At 33.4% G+C, this 15494-nt stretch overlaps 3 protein-coding genes and 1 non-coding gene across 5 annotated transcripts; 2 read left to right on the top strand and 2 right to left on the bottom strand.

Annotated features, from left to right (window-relative positions):
* Nucleotides 1-1033: 1033 nt before the first annotated feature.
* LOC100792666 (probable ribose-5-phosphate isomerase) lies at nt 1034-2163 on the top strand. The gene has a single exon (NM_001317524.2). It carries the CDS (start codon nt 1174-1176, stop codon nt 2017-2019), a length of 846 nt encoding a protein of 281 aa, NP_001304453.2. The 5' UTR covers nt 1034-1173; the 3' UTR covers nt 2020-2163.
* A 349-nt stretch (nt 2164-2512) lies between these two features.
* TRNAH-GUG (transfer RNA histidin (anticodon GUG)) lies at nt 2513-2584 on the bottom strand. The gene has a single exon. It is a non-coding gene; the product is annotated as a tRNA-His (tRNA).
* Nucleotides 2585-5009: 2425 nt separating this feature from the next.
* Nucleotides 5010-7051, top strand: IQD8 (protein IQ-DOMAIN 8). Its single transcript, XM_014774020.2, has 3 exons — nt 5010-5732; nt 5852-6094; nt 6275-7051. The coding sequence occupies exons 1-3, from the start codon at nt 5397-5399 to the stop codon at nt 6818-6820; spliced, it is 1125 nt and encodes a 374-aa protein (XP_014629506.1). The 5' UTR covers nt 5010-5396; the 3' UTR covers nt 6821-7051.
* Nucleotides 7052-7197: 146 nt separating this feature from the next.
* On the bottom strand, nt 7198-14345 carry LOC100796515 (serine/threonine-protein kinase Nek2). 2 transcript variants are annotated; one of them, XM_041014231.1, is made up of 15 exons: nt 14054-14345; nt 12929-13043; nt 12774-12840; nt 12418-12483; nt 11956-12002; nt 11789-11834; nt 11566-11646; nt 11422-11464; nt 11287-11336; nt 11119-11200; nt 10966-11015; nt 10209-10282; nt 9909-9960; nt 8219-8653; nt 7198-8051 (listed from the first exon to the last, which is right to left on the bottom strand). In XM_041014231.1, exons 2-15 carry the CDS (start codon nt 13012-13014, stop codon nt 7368-7370), a joined length of 1863 nt encoding a protein of 620 aa, XP_040870165.1. In that variant the 5' UTR covers nt 13015-13043; nt 14054-14345; the 3' UTR covers nt 7198-7367. The 2 variants fall into 2 exon arrangements, with proteins under 2 accessions (XP_040870165.1, XP_006577281.1); XM_006577218.4 differs by lacking the exon at nt 14054-14345 and adding an exon at nt 13618-14039.
* Between the last annotated feature and the right edge of the window lie 1149 nt (nt 14346-15494).

The following is a 15494-nucleotide window of genomic DNA, read 5'->3' as shown; positions in this document are numbered from 1 at the left end:
ATCGGCAACACTAATTTAACGGCAAAAATCTATCGGGAATTAAATGGTAAACTAAATGGACTAAAAAAGTCACTTATTAACTATAGGGACTAAATTAGATAAGTTTCGAAACTATATGGACTAAATGGTTAATTAAACCTTTTTTTTATGTTTTTATCAACTTTTTAAATTACAATTTCTCTCTCCTTATTTTCTGAAATTTTTTATTTTAGCCTCCTTATTTTTAATATAGACATTTTTTTTCCATTTTTACAAAATTCACAATTTTAATCCTTAATTTTTAATTGAGATATTTCGTCTCTCATTTTTTTAAAATTTATAATTTTATTCATTTTGTCTAATTTTAAACGTTGATCTATGTATTTTATAAACATTAAATAACATGTATTTATTTATTATCTACATGATAAAAGTTTATTTTTAAATTATTTAATTGATGAAAAAATTAATTTATTAAGAAAAGAATAAAAAAAATACATAATCAAGTCTGAAATTGATAAATATAGATTAAAATTATAGATTTTTTAAAAGTGAGAGATTAGATGTCTCCATTAAAAAATAAGAGACTAAAATCAATGCTGATTTAATGAAATAAGGAGATGAAGATTACTTTTTTATCTTTTAGTTACTTAATGGATTTTTTTATTAATAAAAAAGAATGAAAAATTAATGGAGGAGTTTTTTTTAATACATAATTTATTAAAAATAAATTTAATTTATTAAGAAAAGAATAAAAAAATACATAATCAAGTCTAAAATTAATAAATAAAGACTAAAATTATGGATTTTTTAAAAGTGAGAGATTAGATGTCTCCGTTAAAAAATAAGAGATTAAAATCACGGACTTGATGAGATAAAGAGATGAAGATTAGTTTTTAACTTAATTTTTTATCTTTTAGTTACTTAATGAATTTTTTTATTAATAACAAAGAATGAACAATTAATGGAGGAGTTTTTTTTATAAAAAAAAGAAAAGTTAAATTTGTTCCTATTTAAGGATAAGAGGAGAAAAGAAGAAAAATAAGTAGGTGAATGAATGAGGAGGATGGAAAAGGAATATCCACCCAACTTTGTGTTGAAAGCAAAGAGATAAAGTAATAAAAAAGGGCCAAACATAAAGCATCAAACCTGGGTGGGGTGTGGCTCTACTGTTTTCTCTTACCATAATCATCAATGGCTTCCTTATCCCTCTCCTCTCCCCCATCTCTCTCTTCCGCACACCACAACGCCTCCACGCGCCTTATTCTACGCACCCCTAACTCCCTTAAACTGCGCACTCCACCCCACTCCCTCCCCGCCATCCGCGCCATCACCCTCACCCAGGACGACCTCAAGAGACTCGCCGCCGACAAGGCCGTGGAGTCCGTCAAGAGCGGCATGGTCCTCGGCCTGGGCACCGGCTCCACTGCTGCCTTCGTCGTCGCCAAGCTTGGCGCCCTTCTCGCCTCCGGCCAACTCTCCGACATCGTCGGTGTCCCCACCTCCAAACGCACGGAGGAGCAGGCCCGCTCCCTCGGCATCCCCCTCTCCGTCCTCGACGACAACCCCCGCCTCGATCTCGCCATCGACGGCGCCGACGAGGTCGACCCCGACCTCAACCTCGTCAAAGGCCGCGGCGGCGCCCTCCTCCGCGAGAAGATGGTCGAGGCCGCCTCCGACAAGTTCGTCGTGGTCGTCGACGACACCAAGCTCGTGGACGGCCTCGGCGGAAGCGGGCTGGCCATGCCGGTGGAGGTGGTCCAGTTCTGCTGGAAGTACAATCTGGATCGGCTTCAGGAGCTTTTCAAGGAAGAAGGTGTGGAAGCAAAATTGAGATTGGAGGAGAGTGGGAAACCCTACGTCACCGATAATTCCAATTACATCGTGGATTTGTACTTCAAGACTCCAATTAGGGATGCATTGGCCGCAGGCGCTGAAATTTCCGCTCTGGAAGGCGTCGTCGAGCATGGCTTGTTCCTCAACATGGCCACTTCTGTCATCATCGCTGGCAAATCTGGCGTTGAAGTCAAGGCCAAGTGAGACTCTGAAGTAATTCGTTTCTTCTTCTTCTTCTCATTCTTGTCTCTGTATTATTTTTGTTTTCAGTGGAATAATAATAATTATTGCGTTATTTGGATTTTGCAATTTCTATGGTCTATATCTATACACTACTACATTATGCACAATACACTCATCTCCGCCGGTGAGTAATGAAACTTATTTTTACACAAAAATGTGGATGGAGAAAAAAATTAAGTCAATTTAACTTGTTTTTCTGCTTTCTAAGTATTAATATTTTATGAGCATAAGGACTGTGTCCATTTAATTTAGTTCAAAGCTTGAAAACAATCGAGGTAGCAAGTCCAATCTAAACAAATTCTATTTCATCACTATTCATATTTCGCACTGTTGTGCTGTTTATAGTTGTGTCCTGATAAAAATTTGTTTAATGATAAAAATATAGGAGTTATATACTACTATGTGCCAAGATTAAAAATAAATAAAAAATGTTTGAAGTTTAAAAAGATGTCATTGTGGCTGCTGGGATTCGAGCCCAGGTCTCCACGGCCACAACGTGGAATTCTCACCACTAAACTACAGCCACATTTTGTTAACTAATAAGAAAAGTATACTTTTTTATATTTTTTACATTCACAGAAATTGAGCAGCATTATGTGTTTTCTCGCTTCAGGCACCATCCATACAATACACCCAATATCAAGCTATAACATTTCATTCGTTTTTTCCACAAAAAAAAAAAAAAAAAAAAATATATATATATATATATATATATATATAGTTAGAACAAAAATGTAATCAAAGCTCTCATTATAATGAGCAGGATAATCATTTATGTAAAAGTAGGAGTCAACACAAGTCGAATTGAATTGAATCAGTAATTTTTTCATTTGATCCGATCAATTTTAATTCATTCGATTTGAATTGAATTTGTCCTTGTTTAAATATGTAGTTTGATCTGAAACAATTCAATGAGATTGGGTCATTGGATTTATTATTAAAATAATAATAGTAATGATGATTTAAAAAATAGAAATGTAATTCTAATAATATGTAATTTAATGCATTTTGAGTCAAAAATTATTTTTTTAACTACTAGTCTAATATAAAACATGCTTTTTTCTGTGTTAAAAGTTAAACCATATCTTATATTATATTTATAGTAATTCATTTAGTACATTCTTCTTTAAGTAAGGAATAGGATTTAAGCATTGCATATTATTTTTGCGCAATTTACTCATATTGACGTAAATTTGTTCGATTACATGTATTTTGAATGTTGATCCAAACCCACACTTACCCTATGATAGACTTGATTGATCTTAGATCAAGTCCTTATCAAAAGAACTGCGATGTACAAATGCATAAACTTTTGCTTAACTTGTTTTTAATTTAATTTACTTGGATCTAAGATCGGCTTTAGAGTTTTTTAAGCCCGTCCTGAGCCTAAAATTGTCCGAAGAGTCCAAAACGGTTCGTGATTTTTTATGTGTATTTAAAATAATTAATTTAGAATAATTTTTTTAAAAAAGTTATTATAAATTAATCATAAGTTGCAAAAAATTTCTTATCTTATAAAAAATATTTTCATTTAAAAAAATAAAATAAAACATCCATAATCTAAATTTTAAACACGTACGAGTAGTAGTATCAACATTTTTTCCCTTCCTCAACTTGTTTCCTTAAAACATGAAAAGTAAGCCAACTAGCCAAGGACTACTTGTTTTATTATTATTATTATTTTAAGAACAAATTTCTTACATATATTCTCGCTGTCAAGTTTCCTAATTAAATGATGACATGTAAATATTTATTCAAAATTCTGTAACACATATTTAATGAAAAATGTATATTATGGAAAAGGACATCCACATGTTGAATGTTGAACTGGATGACAAAGATATAAAAAATAACTCGAACTATTGTTTTTTTGGTGATATGGATGTCAGAATTAGTTGAGAAAGAGGATACAGAGAACCGGAAATAAAAAAACGAAAAGGAAAGGTACAACAGCATACTAATTAGATAACAAATCGAGTGCGTTATTTGCTTACTCTTTTTCTAATGTCTTTCTTTTCTTCATCCACGTTGTATTAACTAAATATTAACTCTATTTCTTATAATCAGTTGAAGTGAAAGGCTCTTGAAATATTCTAATTTCCATAATTCTAAGTTTTATGTTACTCATTCTAAGAGACATGTCGGGTCATCCTAATTAAATGAAAAGAAATGAGAGTTTCTCATTCGAAATCTGTACAATAATTTTTTTTATCAAATCACACATTCCAATACTTTGACTTTTTAATTCCTTTAGAGATTTATTTAAAAGATTTACAATATAACTAGAAAGAGGTTTCAAATACCACACATGAGTTACTAGAGATGAATTCAAAGTCAACACACACCTACTTATTGCGTGTTTGGGGGAGTAGAGCATTGTAAAAAAAAATTATTCAGTGGAACACGTTTAAAGCAAAAGAACAAATATATGCTTTTATTTTTTTATGCTGACACCATTATTTTGATAAGAATCGGTTCTCATTGTTTTCCAAACACACTATTAAGTAATTTGTGTTAATTTATTTATCTTCAACATTAACTTCTGATGGTTGATCACCTTTCTCAAATTTATCATTTATCACGGATTGGAGAAGTTATTATATGTTTTAAAACCACCATGCATGTATGATTCTGGTCACTCTTTGAATGATACATTGCTGAAATTTTTAATTTACAAAGAGATAATAAAATTCGATCATGTCAGAGAAATTCTGTTAAAATATAATGGTCCAAACCATACAATAATTTCTCCATGGATAGACATTGATAAAATAAAAATTACTATCATATTAATTGTTTTTCTTAAGATCTTTGTAGCCTTGACACTTGCGTGCAAGCCATTCATGGCCCTTGAATCCCGGATTAAGCCTCAAAGGAGCAAAAAAAATGTTATAAAACCAGTGACGTTTCTACCTTCTTATTTCTATAGAGAGGCACTGTCATTGAATATATGAATGTACTCCGCTAATCAGCTAGTTGATCCTGATTAAAAAAAAAAGAAAAAGATTTTTTTTTTTTAATTTTCACTGCATGGTCCCCTAAATATTACTGAAGTCAGAAAAATTTACAGCTCTTGACGATCAGGCTGAGGCAATGTTGAATGATATTTGGGAAGCTCCAGGAGGGTGGCAAGTGCCAAATGGCTTTAACAGAGAAAACTTTGCAGGCCAAAGCCAGCAATGACTAGTTAAATAGAAGCAGAAGCACCCAGAACAGAAAGGGTTATGGTGAACAAGTAGAACAGTAGAAGAATGCAGGGTATATAATCCACGTGTGTGAAGTGAGATGAGATTGAAACTAATATATTCATTAAGTGGTGTTATTGAAGAAAACAAGAAATGGGGAAGGCCAGCAAATGGATCAGAAACTTCCTACTAGGGAAAAAAGAAGATAAAATAAAGAAGATCGATGCATTCTGCAGCGAGGATAAGAGTGGCAACACAGGGAGTCTGATTGTGAGTCCCAAAGTGAAGCGCAGATGGAGCTTCGGAAAACTAACAGGAGCAGGGCATAAATTTTCCAGATCATTTGACTCAGCTGACTCTGCAAAACTTCAAATACAAGCCTTGTTGGAAACCAAGACTCCAAGGCGTCTTCCAAAACCATTAGCAAAGCCTTCTAAAGATAAAAACAAAGCCGCTACAAAGATTCAGGCTAGCTTTCGCTCTTATTTGGTATGAATTTCTTTTTTCAAATACTTTATGGTTTCTCCTTTGATAATCATAATGTTGTATCCTTACATTTAAATAGTCCTGGACTCAAAACATTTGGAGCTCTACATGTAAATTTTCAGGCAAGGAGAGCATTGCATGCTTTAAGGGGATTAGTCAAGTTACAGGCACTAGTGAGGGGTCACCTTGTAAGGAAACAAACAACTGCTACACTGCGTGGAATGCATGCGTTGATGGCCATACAAGTTAGAGCCCGAATTCACAGAGTTCAGATGGCAGAGGAAGCAAACCTCCTCCGACAACAATCGCCTCCGCAACATAGACAAGTTCCATACTCCACTGATCTCATAACAGAAGAAAATAAAGTAAGATTTAGACTCTCCAAAATATCTCTATTTTATCATCTGAAGATTGACATAACATGCTTATTCAAGTAATAAAACCATTATGTTCATTTTAGAACTAGTAAATCCTATTGAAATTTTGGTTAATTTTCAGTTATCCTGCATTCTTGATAATGCCTATAATATAGCTATTGTGTATAGGATTCAAACCATATGAGTGTGGAAGAAATGTTGGAGGTTTTGAAAAGCAGAAGTGGCCCACTAGATGGTTCATATGTTAAGGGCAGAGAGCGTGATTCCATGACATACTATTCCAAGCATGTGCCGGTTGTTTCTAAACGAGAAAACCAATACAAGAAAACTCTAATCATAGAACCAAACAGCCTAGAAAACTACCGATCCATGTCTGAATTTAACCCAACGACAATTGCCTTGTCAACTTCTCAGCGCCATTCAGTGCCTCACGGCCAATCACTGTCACCAAATTACATGAACAAGACAGAATCTTCAAGGGCTAAAGCAAGGTCGCAGAGTGAACCAAGACAACGACCAATACGGGGAACAAGGCACAAAGGCAAGTCTGTGGAATCACCATTGAATGGTCCAAGACAAAATCTGTTCTCAAACTCGTTACGCTTCGATCATGGAAGCATGGACCATTGGGTTATCAATTTTCATGGGTCAACGAACGACAGCAGGCGCAATTCCTTTGGCAGCAGCTCGGTTACTACTGATTCCTATTATTGAGTTCTCCTTATGGGTTACAGAACAAGCTAGTAATTCAATTTTGAACCTAATGCATAAGTCATGTATTACTATAAAATGCCTTGTAACCCTTCTGAGTTTGAGCAACGCAATTGCATCACCCATCTACCTGTACTTCGCAGCAAAACCGTTGTGCATGGTGGGATGCTAGATCGATAATCATTTATTAAAGGTTAAAACTTAGTACAAAATTCGAGTTATACTTTGGCAACTTATGCTCATCTTTCGTAAAAAAAATTATTTTATGGATTACCAACGTAAAACTCTAATTCTTATTAGATAGCAAACATTACATCGGTGTCTTATAAAAATATATCATTTAAGTTAATTACTCTGGTCAGATAAGTAATGTTATCAAGTCAGTGAAAAGATCTATCGTCTTTCTCATTCATCTGATTTAAAGTGAGTTATATCATTGTTCAGTAAAGAGGTGGGTAAATGGAAAAACGTAGTTACCTATAAAAATCAGCTTTCTAAATGTAAGTGTGAGAAGAAACACCGAACTCTACAAACATGACTATATGAGATATTACAGCAGTTTAGGTGAATTGTTCCCTGCTGAAAAAGTGTTCTCCTTTAAACTCTTGCTCAACCAAATGGCAGTTTCCCTCGGGGAAGCTTTCCCTGGCCCAAACGGTTTTAATAAAACTCCTAGTTCTCCATACCTTTCCTGCTGTAGTAATCTTGCACTAAATTCAAGCAAGCCTTCTAAGGCCTCAGCCCTTTGTCGGAATGACGATGTATCAAACTGTCGGCGGCGCAAGTCTGAAGAGTTGTGGCTTGATGCTCCAGTAGTTGCATTTTGATCAGATGAGCCACTTTTATCCTCATCATTTTTCTTGAACCTGCTGCGCTTGATTCCCTGCCAAGCATCCGTACATCCTGGCCTAACATAGGATGTGTCACATACCTTGATTGTGCATTTGTCTATCAAAGTTGAATCATTGCCACAAGGAGAGCCTGCGGAACCCTGTGCCGAGTTTGGAGAAGATCTATTGATGGGAAACAATTGATCTTCATATGATGCTAATGGGAATTCTGCTATCCTATCAATACGGGGAGAGTTAACTGAAATATTTGGTGAATTTACATGGTCAAGTAAACCAATACTGGGCCTGCGAGGAGGCTGCTGTATGGCACAACTTCTTGGGAATGGCAATGATGCTCTGCGAGTTGTATGGACAGGTTCTTTCGTATTGTATGAAACAGGAAGCTGCAACCATGGACTTCAGAAAGTCAGACATAAAAAATTCTTAATTGAATAATACCATTAAACCTGCAAGAGTTGTAAAGAAACCCACTCAACAGAGGTCACATGCTTAAGTTTGTTCATTACCATGTGGCAAACATTAAAAATTGATTGATTCCAGCTTGGCTTACCGTCTTATGATTCTTTGAGAATACCATTGATTTCTTGGGGGTGGCAGAAGCTTTTGATGCAGCTAATCTAGGAGTCTTGGCATTAATAGAAGTTCTGGAAACAGCTGGCTTATGGAGTGACTTTACATCGGGGTTGTCTCCAACAGAAAGTTCAGCAAATCTTTGATTTAAATTATCAGGAGTACAATCAATCTCTAGCGTAGAGCATAGAGAATCTTGCTCTGCTCCTGATACACTAGGATTTAAAGTCCGATCATAGCTAAAAGAATGCCACTTATTCCCAGAGAGGGAAACATGATCATCTTCAGACTTCAAAAATCTAGTTTTCTTCATGTAGTTGGATTCTGGCAATGTACTTCGCCTTGGGCTATTGATTTTGAGATGGACCTTAAGAACATAAGGCTGAAGATGATGGTGCCCAAGTAGCTCTGCAGCCTGCATCCAGAAGTACATGAAAGAAATAAGAAAGATAGCATGGTTACAGAGGACCCCTTCACACAACTAATGTCATTTTATAATATGTCTCCAAACTCACAAGGCATCGTTTAAAAGCCAGATCGGTCATTGAAGAGACAAAGATAGTACCTAATTCATGATTCATTGGTCTAAGTCTAACTTTAATTAAGTATATATATTTAATATTTAAAACATATTATATAACAAATAAATATAAAATTATGAGAAACCAAGTTAGCAAACAAAATTTAAATTAGCGTAAAATGATCGAATCAAATCCTACAAAAAAAATAAAAAATAGTAATAACCATCTGTGTTTGCCTCATGTGAGACTAAATAATACTACCTCAAGTTCTATATATAAGCAACAGATGGTATTTTTCTTTGGTCCTAATTATAAGCAACAATGATCAGTTTTCAAACTTATTCAGAGTTAAATGTCTTTTATACCCTTAATTTATTGCTAACTCTATTTACTAGACACTCACTCATTGGACTATGAGTATTAACATTAAATGAGACAATCACTTACAACATTTAAACTTAAGGACATTTTTGAAATAAAATTTAAATTTATGGTAGTATTAAATGTAACCACCACTTTCCTTAGTCTTGATGATTTGTAATAGGACCGGAGGTAGTAACAATCTATATATGGACTTCATGTGTGAGGTTCTATTTTGCTGAAAACATAATTTTTTAATTAAAAATATTTCTAAAATACAAAAAAAAAAAAATGTTCTACACTGGTTTTAGATCAATTTGACTAGTGCTGTGGCCATTTGGTCTTCTAGGTTGAATGAACTGGGCACCTGACCAGTTTTTTCCCAATTTCTGTCACTCAGTAAATCTATCCAAACAAATTAAATCTAATTCTCATAATGTAGAATTACTTATTACAAAGTTTATTAAATTTCCGCAGACTTGTTTAAAATATTACAAACGTTTAAGCACTTCTTTACTCATCAAGATGCCTATCTGCCCATGTAAGTGACATGTTTTTTATTGATTTAATGAAGAAATTAGAATTATTCTTTTGCACAGTGGAAGATATGTTCACATGAATGGAGAATAGGTAAAATTCTAGTTAACATATAAAATAAAATTTTCATTAATGTTTAATGTAGAATCCATCATCAACCCAACCCATCTCCAAAATGATACACGGTACTAGATGCTGCACCATTAAATTGCATAGAATTATTCCAGGTCAGAAGAGAATTTTTATACATACACTAGGTCTAAGCTCTGGATTTTTCCGCAGCATGCTTTTAACAAGACCTCGACTGCCAAAAGTGAAATAAAAAATTATTAGAGCAATCATACAGTTCATAATATAACTAATTTATTGCCATAAATTTACAAGAAATCCCACTTTCAATGAGCTTTGCCTTGACTAAAGCTGTTAATTAGGACTATTTTAGGCATTAGGCCAATAAAAATTCCAAACTTAACAGCATTAAGACATGAAAAAGCAACTAATAACTAAATATATAAGCCAAAGTAACTACGTGACAAAAGAACAAGGACTTACAATGACCCAGAATATTTTGTTGGCAATGGGGCCACTATGGACTTATTGATCTTGTTAATCAGGGCTTGTATATCCTGTTTGAAAAAATTGAAAGACAAATATAATTTAATAAAAAGCAATGTTTGTCGAAAATATATAAAAGCAGTAAATGCAAGTAGTTTTCAAGCCTTTGAGAGATAATATATGTAATTATGTATAGCCATGCAGCTAGACAAGTGCAGCTGATTATCAATTAAGAAAGTCATAACAAAAAAAAAGACACAAGTTCAAAATATATCAAATCAGACAGAAAATCTTTAGGATTTGAATGTATTGGTCAGTCCATAAAACACAAAAACATGTTAAAAAAATATAGGTAATATAACAGGATTAGGCTGCTATAGTGCGAACAGAATTTAGAAAATAAAATGCAGAGTTATAACCACTGATTTAAAAATTAATAGAGTAAATTTTGTTGGAAGGTTCCACATCGCCTACCTCAATTCTTGAAGTGCAGCTTATATATTTTTCGGACAACTTCACTTAATGTCAATTGGTTTTAAGATGAAATCTAACATATTTAAACAACTTAATACTTATAATGTGCATACAGCATACATGAACATGCATAACAAACTATACAGTTGATAAAATTTACTTATCTGATTGATAATAAACAGAAAATCGGTAATATGACAACAGCAATGAAAGTATTAAATCTTTTCAAAGATGAGATACAAAAGAAAAAAAAAACTTCTGATTATAGAAGAAAACTTACAAATGCTTTGAATGCAGGCTTAAGTGAGGTCATTTCGTATATACAACATCCTGAACAACCAATTTCAGAGATCACGAATACACAATCAACTAGATAATGGAAAAAACTTATCAAGCAAGATTGCAAAAATAACCATAATATATGAGTACTTACCCAAGGACCAAATATCCGATTTAGAGCCATAAGGTATATCAGCAAGAAGCTCAGGGCACATGTAGCTAGGAGTTCCCACAACCTAAGTTACAAGACATTATTGATGATGATCTTCAAAAAGTTAGAATTCGGAAGGCAAACTCAGTTCTTAGATTAAATATTTCTTACAGAGGAAGTTAGATCATCTGAAGTCAACATTTTGGCAAGTCCAAAATCACCTGATTCATCATTGATCACTCATAAGCTAAATTTTAACCATCTATGCAACTATGCTTTATTTAAAGAAACAATTGAATAACTTACCGAGGCGTATGTCATGATTTTTTGTCAAGAATATATTTGAACACTGATAGAATCATGTAATTCTCATTAATATATTTTGCTTGAAGGAAATTAGATAGAAATAGGAATGTCGTCACTAAGCACAAAGAAGATTCTGTAGCTAACCTTGACATCGCGATGAAGAATATGGTTCACATGCAAGTAATCAAGTGCCATAAGAAGTTGAACAAGCCATTTACATAGTTTCTGCAGACAGATAACCATATTAGATTTTAAATATCCAAAATAAATGTTATCTTCTTTATTCAAAGAAGAATATTCATGTCTGAAAGGGGAAATCAGACATAAAAATTTATAATTTCTGCAAGGAAAAAAAATCAGGCATAACCTCCTCAGGAAACATAACACCACTAGCTTTCTTTATAGCTTCCGCCCTATGTTTCATCAATGATATATTTAAAACAATATTAACAACCCAATTTATTAAAATAACCAAGTGAAAGAATACAGAACCATAGAGAGTAAACTAGTAAAAACCTGAGAAAAGAAACTTACATGTCTCCACCTTTACAATAACCTATAATAATGCACACATAGCAACCCTGAGAAGGAAGTTAGGTTAATATGTCATCCATCAACAATAAAGAAAAACTGTAATAATAAAAAGAAATAACCAAAGTAATTATCCAAAATAGAGAATAAACTTAAATCTTAACTAATAACAAAGTTATATTACTTGGTCTTTAGTCAAAATTACTGTGCATGTTATTAATTGAAGATACAAACTAACCCATCATCGGTGACACCAATTTAATATCATTAAGGCAAATGAAGCCAAATGAAATAATATACTAATATTAGCATCGCTTAAGATCAAGTCCAAGAGTTAAAACTTCTTGAAATATTTTATAGTGCAAATGTAGAGAGACTTAAAAGCAATCATCCAATAGAAGCTTATCTTGACTTCTTGAAATTAACTGAGGAGGTGAAGAGAAGTAGAACTCAAGAGTCACATACCTTTTCTACCCATGAATCTTTATACTCCACAATAAATGGATTTCTTAATTTGGAGAGGAGCTCCATCTAAACAGATCAAAAGAAGAAGAAGAAATGAATAATATACTGAATCATACACCAAAATATTTCATATCAAATGTTTTGAGAAACAGAGGTTTACAGCCTAATTCATAGAGGTTTGAAACTTCTTTCAGCCAATTAGAAAATGAAATTCCTCTAGAACACACATGCACAAAAAAAGTGCAGCCCGAAGGCAGGAACCATGTAGCAGAACACAAGCACAGAAAGCGAGATTAAAGAAAACAACACAAGATGTTCAGTTAGTCAATTTTTTTTTAATGCAATTAAGCACAAACCTCCAGGTGTGCAGACCTACGAGAGCGCTCTGTTTGGCGGGCAAGGCGGATCTTCTTCAGCACATATCTATATAATTCACAAGTTGAAAGGCTCAAATGAATAGAAATAGAAGCCAAAAGGGAAAACAAGAAGGTAACATAAGTTCAATTCTCACTTTTTCTTCTCATGCTTATGCTTCACAAGAAGAGCAGAACCAAAAGCACCTTTTCCAATTTGCTCAAGTATTTCATACTGCTCCATATCATCAATTAGGAAGAGATTTTCCTCTCCTGTGTACAAAGGACAAGCGTGTTTGCTTCTTTCAAATAAATTACAAAGGAAAAAGGACAAATATAAACCATAACTCAAATTTCAAAGTTAAAAATACAAATACTAAAACATCAGAAGGAAGTTAACTAAAATGTCAGCGGCAGTTGCTCAGAAAGTACACATATGTAGGTAAAAACTTCGTCTCTTTCTATATTACACATTGTAGATAAACAATAAGGATACAGCATTGTAATAATGTGCACAATAGCAACAAGTAAGTTTGGAATACATTAACTTATGAACGAAGGTTGAAGAATTAGGTATGGTAGAGTAATTCTTAGCGAGAAACCTAAAGAAATAGAAATTGCGAGCAATAGTTTTTTATTTTTATAAACAGTATAGCATTGACGAACTCTGGAGGGCAAGAATTTTGCGAAGCGGAGTACATACTACATAGGAAGGAAAAAGTAAAATGGAAGTAAACGCCGAAAATGAAAGCGCGGAAAATGTGGAGAAATTCAAAAAATACGAAAAAACGAGAAAACGAAATAAAACACTTGAGGTTAAAAAATAGAAAGGCAAAGCAAAGTGTACCTGAGACGGGGAAAGAAGAAGTTGAGGAGATAGAAGGGACTCAAAAGGGAGAGGGAAGAGACGAATCTGAGAATGGGAGGTTCGACATTGGCAGAGAAAGTGAAAAACGACACCGTTATTGGAACAGCAGCAACAGAAGAAGAAGCTCTTGCGCCATTGTGGTTGGTTTGGAAGAAAGAAAATGACAATTTACATTGCAAATTATCAAAGTAAGAGGGGAGAGTTGAAGTTCATGAGAGTAAGGGAAAATGATCCAAGGGTCAACATTACAGTGATTGATTAACAATAAAACAATTGATCATTAATGCGCTTCAGATCTCATTCGTCAACCCATGACAGAAATTAAAATCTGGGTCAAGATTTTTTGCTAGTTAGTTAGTAGTATTAATAAAATTTTAAAAATGGTTTAACATTAAAGTTCTAAGGAAGGATTTACCTACTCTGAATTAAAGTGGACACTATAGCATGATTCTAAACTTTTTTTGATACATCAGAATTTAAAGCCCAAGACAGAAGAGAGAGAGCATGATTCTAAACTAATATAAAACATTTTATCATTATATTCAGTTTATTATAAAGCAAATCCAAGACCCTTAGTAAACATGAATTTTAAATTCTAATAAATCCGTAGAAAAAGTTAATAAAAGAAAGATTCTTTTAATAAACTATGGCCAAAAACAGATACACTAGAGCCTAAGGAAAACTAGTCGCAGACCTCTCTTTGAATTAATTTATGCCTAAGGTCTCCCTAAGGAGTGTTGTTGTTGTAGTCAAATTATATGTTATGGACTATTGTATTTGTAGGCTCCATAGCTTCAATTAAAAAAAAAAAAGAAGTAGAAACCAGAACAAAAACACAACAATTATTCAAAATAGAATATATCTAGCTAATAGTTATGTATTTTGATTGTCTAATCTCCTCATATTCATATATGGTGGGAAGTGGAGAGGGGAAATCATAGTGAGACACACGCAGCAGTGTTTTCCTTATTGTACCAACTCAATTTTTTATTTCTTAGCTACCTCCTCTCCTCAATTCACCACCTTATCATCCGGCGCAAAATATGACGCCAATTTATTTTGACACCGTTATTAAAATTAAAATTGTCAAACTTAAGATTTAGAGTTACCACTTGCTACTGCCGTGACTTCCGACTAAAAGTTCATTATCATTGCACTGCATGCTTTCATTCCTTTGATTGGAATTTGTAAATAACAGAATATTATTATAACTATTTAATGGTTAAACAGACTTCGCTTTATTAAGATTACACCATAGTTTTATTTGAATGTCAAGATTGTGACTCATCTCCATCCTAGCATTATAATTATAAATAAAGCTCACTCAATTGTTATTGTTGCCAAATATATTTATTTACCATATACTATTTCTCCACTGGTTCATTTATTAATTTATACATCAGACTGTTTTTGCAAGTGTTTTATATAATACCTTTTGACGTTGCTTTGAATCTTCACCTTATTCACCAATAGGTTCGATTTACAAACCCAACTGGACTTGGAAATCCTTTAAAGTTTATCTAGATCATTATCACAATTTTTAAAAGTTAACTACTGTTATTTTTGTATATTTTTTTCTTTTCAAAACATAACAAGGAACTTTATAAAAAAATATTTGTATACATATTTATTTTATATCTCTTTAAATTAGTCACATCTATTTTACAATCTTGCACACACATGCCTGGAAAAAAAATTGATTGATAGATGTTATATATAAGAAACATTCAAACAATACAACAACAAAACTCTACCCTATTCGTTGAGATGAGTGCGGCAAGATAAGTTCTCATACCTGATTGGTTACACATTCAAGTCCTTGCTCATCTCTTCAAGTTAAGATAAATGTAAACTCT

The sequence above is a fragment of the Glycine max genome, chromosome 3, assembly GCF_000004515.6.
Source record: "Glycine max cultivar Williams 82 chromosome 3, Glycine_max_v4.0, whole genome shotgun sequence".
Classification (NCBI taxonomy): Eukaryota; Viridiplantae; Streptophyta; class Magnoliopsida; order Fabales; family Fabaceae; genus Glycine; species Glycine max.
The sequence above is the reverse complement of the archived record's forward strand: the minus strand, read 5'-3'. Positions and strand labels throughout refer to the sequence as shown.

Coding starts and splice junctions, on each gene's coding strand:
- LOC100792666 (NM_001317524.2), top strand. CDS start 1,174: ATGGCTTCCTTATCCCTCTCCTCTCCCCCATCTCTCTCTTCCGCACAC.
- IQD8 (XM_014774020.2), top strand. CDS start 5,397: ATGGGGAAGGCCAGCAAATGGATCAGAAACTTCCTACTAGGGAAAAAA. Junction 5,733..5,851: donor CTAGCTTTCGCTCTTATTTG/GTATGAATTTCT, acceptor GTAAATTTTCAG/GCAAGGAGAGCATTGCATGC. Junction 6,095..6,274: donor TCATAACAGAAGAAAATAAA/GTAAGATTTAGA, acceptor TATTGTGTATAG/GATTCAAACCATATGAGTGT.
- LOC100796515 (XM_041014231.1), bottom strand. CDS start 13,014: ATGGAGCAGTATGAAATACTTGAGCAAATTGGAAAAGGTGCTTTTGGT. Junction 11,835..11,955: donor TATTGTAAAGGTGGAGACAT/GTAAGTTTCTTT, acceptor GATGAAACATAG/GGCGGAAGCTATAAAGAAAG. Junction 11,016..11,118: donor ATCGGATATTTGGTCCTTGG/GTAAGTACTCAT, acceptor TTGGTTGTTCAG/GATGTTGTATATACGAAATG.